This window comes from Corylus avellana, chromosome ca7 (assembly GCF_901000735.1).
Source record: "Corylus avellana chromosome ca7, CavTom2PMs-1.0".
Lineage (NCBI taxonomy): Eukaryota > Viridiplantae > Streptophyta > Magnoliopsida > Fagales > Betulaceae > Corylus > Corylus avellana.
The window spans coordinates 3,515,531-3,521,654 of NC_081547.1; the positions used below are offsets into that span (position 1 = coordinate 3,515,531).

Below are 6,124 nucleotides of genomic sequence, written 5' to 3' on the forward strand. Positions count from 1 at the left end.
TCAAGTACATTATGTAACTTATATTGGTCATATGGAGGTAGTCCAAGATAATGTTAAGCGCGTATTTCTTAATGTGACAATAAAAATTATTTGATTTCAAGGTGGAAGATTTGTCGTGTGAAATCATTCTTCCCTTCCCTTCCCCCTCCCCCCACCCCTCTTTCGAGTTTCTGAACATGGAGAATGGTGTTATGTGTCTGAACATGGAGAATGGTGTTACACTTGGGAGAAGGCCTTCCACTCTTCGATCACTACCATCTCTCTTTAAAAGTCATCTGCCGCTATCATTTTCACCGGGCACGGGCCCTTCCACTAATGAGGCAGGTAGTGATATACTGCATGCTTGGCGTAAAATTTTATTATTATCATTTTATTATTTTAATTTTTTTAAAAAAAAATTAAAATTCGGCGTGCATCACTGTTGATGCAGTATATCACTACCCAAGCGGCCCTTTGATTAAGAAATGATGGAACCGGATTGGTTTGGATCCATTTCCCATTTTTATTTTAGTTTTAATTTCGTAAATTATGATGATTATTTTGTTGTATTTGTTGGTCCCACCCCCTCCTACTTAGCTTTAGAATACGTTTGGCACTTAGCAGACGGACTCGTATACTCTTTCCCTCTTTCATCTGATACGATGGTTATCTTGCTATAAAAAATAAAATAGAAAAATAGAAAAATAATGCAACAGCCTGAAAACGCATAACTGTAAAACGAACGGATGCTCAGGTTTTTTCAGCTGGTACGGACTGTAAATGGAGGGAAACCCCGAAAAAGAAATATGCCAGCAACGGTCAACATGGTTTTGAGTCCAATAATTCCAAGGCGTTTTCTTTGTGCTCTTTCTCGTCCAAGTCCAATGCCACCTTCTTTCAGATTCTTTGCTACGCTTCCATGTCCCCCAAAATTCTCTCCTCTGGGAGCTAGACAATCCATGAACACGCCTCCGTTGCTTAGTTCAAGCAATCCCAGAAGAGCTGAGTTTCTGCGTCTGGCAAGGCTTTGCCGAAGCATCAAACAAGTGGAGCCTCTGATGTCACTTCTAATAGTGAAGGGTCTGATTGAAGACGAGTCTTCCATAGGAGAATTCGTTTGGTCTTGTTTTTATCTGGGTGCTCCAGATGTAGCTGTCTCTGCATTCCGACGAATCAAAAAGCCCAGCGTGGTGTTGCAGAATTTGATGGTCAGGTGCCTTTGCAATTGTGGACTATACGAAGATGTCATGTTTCTCTATCTGAGTTGTCGGGCTTCGGGTTTGCCGTCTGATGATTTCACGTTTCCTTTTGTGATCAAGGCGTGTTCGGCTCTAAATGCACTGCGAATCGGAAAGGAGGTTCATTGTGTTGTTTTGAGAACTGGTTTTGAGAAAAATTTGGTTGTACAGACGACTTTGGTTGATCTCTATGCGAAATCTGGTTGCGTGGGAACCGCACGTACGCTGATTGATAGAATTCCACATCCAGACATAGTTTGTTGGAATGCGTTGATTGCGGGTTATTCTTCAAATGGGCTTGATGAGGACGCCTTTGAGGTTTTCAGGCAGATTCTTATGATGGGTTTGAAGCCCAATGTGAGCACTTTTGCCAGCATAATTCCTGTCTGCGCTCGTTTGGGATGTTTGGATATTGGAAAATGTCTTCATGGCTTCGCTGCCAAGTCTGGATATTTTTCAAATGATTTTTTGGTTCCTGCTTTAATTTCAATGTATGCTGGTGATGTCAATTTATCTAGTGCGAGGAGTTTGTTTGATTCGTTACTTGAAAAGAATGTTACCGTTTGGAACGCTATGATCTCTGCATATACACAGAGGCAAAACACTTTTGAAGCCTTTAAGGTGTTCCAGCAAATGATCCGTGCTGGGTTGCAGCCTAATTTGGTCACTTTTGTGTCCCTTATTCCATCATGTGAGAATGCCAATAGCCTTTGTGTTGGTGAATCCCTTCATGCATGTGTTATAAAGCATGGGTCAGAAGATCAGCTTCCCGTGTTAACTTCCCTTGTATCAATGTATTCTAAGCTTGGAGATGTCAATTCAGCTATCTTTCTTTTTTACCAGATGCCCCAAAAAAACCTCCTCTTATGGAATTCAATGGTTTCTGGACATGTGTATAATGGCCAATGGGATGCAAGTTTGGTCACATTTCGTGAAATGCAGTTTGCAGGATGCAATCCTGATGCAGTCTCCATTGTTAATATCCTTTCTGCCTGCTCCAAGCTAGAGGCTGTTTTGCTAGGCCAGTCTGCCCATGCAGTTAGTGTTAGAAAGGGTATTGACTCAAACCTTAATGTGACAAATGCACTCTTGGCCTTTTACTCTGATTGTCATCAGCTCTCCTCTTCCTTTCAGTTGTTTAATTCAATGGCTGGAAGAAATGCTGTATCATGGAATGCTTTGATATCTGGGTGTGTAAGCAATGGTGATGGGGAAAAGGCGGCTGTCCTTTTTCACCGGATGCAGAAAGAGGGCACGGAGTTGGATTTGGTTACCCTGATTAGTATTCTCCCCATTTTCTGCAAGAGCAAAAATCTAGTGCAAGGAAGGGCTTTACATGGTTTTGCTATGAAAACTGGTTTTGACTCCGACGTTTCTTTAGTCAATGCACTTATTAGCATGTATTGTTACTGTGGAGATCTTGAAACTGGGAGGTCACTCTTTGAAACCATGCCTCAAAGAAGTGTTGTCTCTTGGAATGCTCTAATAACTGGCTTTCGACGATGTTACAACTTACAGCATGAGGCTTTGATCTTATTTAGTCGAATGGTAAAAGAGGGTCAGAGGCCAAATTCTGTAACCTTGCTAAATATATTGCCTCTATGCTGCAACCAGTTGCAGGGTAAGTCTATACATGCTTTTGCAGTGAGAACAGGAGTTGCAAAAGAAACCCCTCTTGTTTCATCTCTTATATTCATGTATGCCAGAATTGAAATTTTAAATTCATGTCTATTGCTGTTTCAAATGGGAAATAGGGGGGATATTTCTCTGTGGAATGCTATTATGTCTGTGCACGTCCAATCAAAAAATGCCAAAAAGGCAGTCGCTTTCTTCTGTGATTTGCTTCAACTGGGACTGCAGCCTGACAAAATCACAGTCCTGAGTTTAATTTCGTCGTGTGTTCAGTTAAATAGCATAAATCTCACCCACTCTGTACTGAGTTACCTGATACGCAAGGGCTTTGACAAAGACATGGCCATCTGTAATGCCCTAATAGATTTGTATGCAAGAGGTGGACACATTTTAAATGCAAAGAAACTGTTTGACGGGTTGGTTGAAAAGGATGCTATATCTTTCAGTGTGATGATCAACGGGTATGGGTTGCATGGGGATGCTGAAGCTGCCCTTGACCTTTTGTCTCAGATGGAAGTTTCAGGGATGAGACCTGGTGATGTTATTTATTTGAATGTTTTATCAGCTTGCAGCCATTCTGGCTTAGTTGAGAAAGGACGCGCGGTGTTCAACTCTATGGTAGAACTAGGAATATCGCCAAAAATGGAGCACTATGCTTGCGTGGTTGACCTTCTCGGGAGAATAGGTCACTTGAATGAGGCTTATGACATTGTTAAGGGACTGGCTTGTAAACCTTCTGTAAGTATGCTTCAGTCCTTGTTGGGTGGTTGCAGAATCCATGGCAATGTTGAACTCGGAGAGAGAATTGGTGAGATGCTCTTTGAAATAGACCCAGAAAATTCTAGATCATATGTAATGCTTTACAATATCTATGCTGCAGCTGGAAGGTGGACAGATGCTGATAAACTGAGGGCTGATATGGAACGAAGACAGTTGAGAAAAATACCTGGATTCAGTCTTCTTGTGGAAAATGAACTTCAAGAGGAGGCATTGTCTTGAAGCATTGTGGACGGAACAAATTAAATTGATTCATGGACAACATCGCCAAGTGATATTGTGCATTTTCAAGGGAAAATCAATGAAGTTGACTATCTGGCCAGAGAACCAAGAAGGACAGGGTATCAAGCAAATTGAACCAGATTTGCCTGTGTTTATCATCTCCTGATTTGTCCAGGGCCCAAAAACCTGGAGACACATTCTTTTGACTCCTGGTTACCTGTCAGATTGAGTCATCAAATGGAAACACTCGTATAAGTGACATGGTGGACATGTTTTTGCCAAGCTAGAAGAGGTCAATATCGGGGAATGAGGGATTCAATTTAGCTAGTTGGATGTAGAAATTCAATTTAGCTAGGGAATGAGGGATTCAATTTAGCTAGGGAATGGGAAATTCTGTTGGGAGAAATCGGATGATGAAAACAACAAAGAAGCTGCTACAGTTACGATGGACTGAAGTTGAGGAAAAGAGAAGAATGTGTTTCTTCGTTCACACTAGGTGGTCGCATACTGGAGGGAGCCGGGCTTGGCGATTTGACATGTTCGACATACAGTCAGCTCAGCATCCGAGCAGGTCCAGCTCAATGTTTTCTGGGGCTTTAGACGAAACTTTTAAATTATCTCTTTTTTTTTTAATATTTATATATTAATTAAATAATATTATTATATTTAGAGTCATTTTTATTAATTTTTACAAAAATAAATACAACAATAAAAAAATCAATTTTTTTTTTTTCTTTTATTTTATGAATCCTTACCTCTTTGATACACCTGTTTCAAACAAAACTCACCAAAAAAATTGACAAAAACTCATACAAAACACACAAGAAAAATCAAGCATAGAAATAAACATTACCAAAAAAAAAAAATCAATTTTTTTATAAATCATTACCTTGTTGATACACATGCTTCTCTCTCTCTCTCTCTCTCTCTCTCTTCATCACGTTCTATTTTGAGTGAAACTAAAGAAAGAGAAAAGAAGATAAGAGAGGACGCTGTCGGCAGTGGAAAAGAAAAGAGAGAAAAGAAAAAGAAATGAAAGAAAGTGGGTGATTAGATAGGATTAAAATAATCTTTCAATATCAAATAATTTCGGATGCATAAGTAGATAGGCTCTTTTTAAGTATAAAGATATTTGTGTTTTCTTGGTTAATTGGTCTTATTTTACCATAAACTTATTATATTGAGGCCTTATTAAATTAAAATATTTTTTAAATTACTTACTTATCATGATTAAAGGCCTTAAGTTTTTATTAAAAAAAAAAATTAAGCCTGATTAAAAAAAATTGGCCTTAAATTACAAAAAAACAAATATATTATTAAAAAAAAAATTTTGGGCAAAATCTTTTTTTTGGAGGCCTTATTAATCCGGTACCCCTAAGCGTGTGCCTTACTCGTCTAGTAGACGAGTGGTCTAACCACCCTGCATCCGAGTCACTGCTCTAAAAGTTTTGGGAACATTCCATTGCAAAGCAAGCTGCCAACACAACATGTCATTTCATATGCTGTTGACAGCTGTTATGGGCAATTTCGTCGAGTGGCGGCGTTTACGTACGAAGTCTGACATTCTCTCATTCCTCCTCAAATGTTAATTCCGCAGCCAATTTAATTAGGTATTGGTTGTTTTCCAATTCAATGTAACTTAAATAATAATCTGCGATGGAGGGAAACAAATTTCAAAACAAAATAATATGCAACTGTTTTTTTTTAAAAAAAATAATAATAATAATGTTATAGTACACCACAATGTTATTCCTGTGGCACTACAAATTAGGCTTTTTTTTTTTTTTTTTTTTTTTTTCTTTTCTTTTTAACAATGGTTGGTTGACAATACCATATAAAAAAAGTAGGATAAATGTGAAATAAAAATCAAGTTTTTAGCATTTCTCTGTTAATAAAAATCAAGTATTCGGATATTATTCATATATTAGCACATTATAATCTTATAGTTAACTTATGTATATGATGAATTAATGAAAAATTGTACTTTTTTTTTTTTTTTTTAGAAATGAAAAATTGTACTGTACTAGCATACAATTCCATCACACAAATGTTAAATAAATATAAATGTTGGGAGATAAAGTGATTATGAAATTTTTACTAATAGTACATTAATATAATCGGCGATGCACGAGCCTTGCTCGGGACGCGGAGAAGCTGGATGGTGCGTCATGTCCGAAGGCTGGGCAATCAAGCTGCGCATGGTTTGGCGAAGATGGGTGTCCAATGTCCTTCTGAACACATATGGGTGGATGAGACCCCAACATGTATTTTGCACA

At 38.3% G+C, this 6,124-nt stretch overlaps 1 protein-coding gene across 1 annotated transcript; it reads left to right on the plus strand.

Annotated features, from left to right (window-relative positions):
• The first annotated feature begins 705 nt into the window (after positions 1-705).
• Positions 706-4,435, plus strand: LOC132187802 (putative pentatricopeptide repeat-containing protein At3g05240). Its single transcript, XM_059602240.1, has one exon. The coding sequence runs from the start codon at positions 726-728 to the stop codon at positions 3,846-3,848; it is 3,123 nt and encodes a 1,040-aa protein (XP_059458223.1). The 5' UTR covers positions 706-725; the 3' UTR covers positions 3,849-4,435.
• The last annotated feature ends 1,689 nt before the right edge of the window (positions 4,436-6,124 follow it).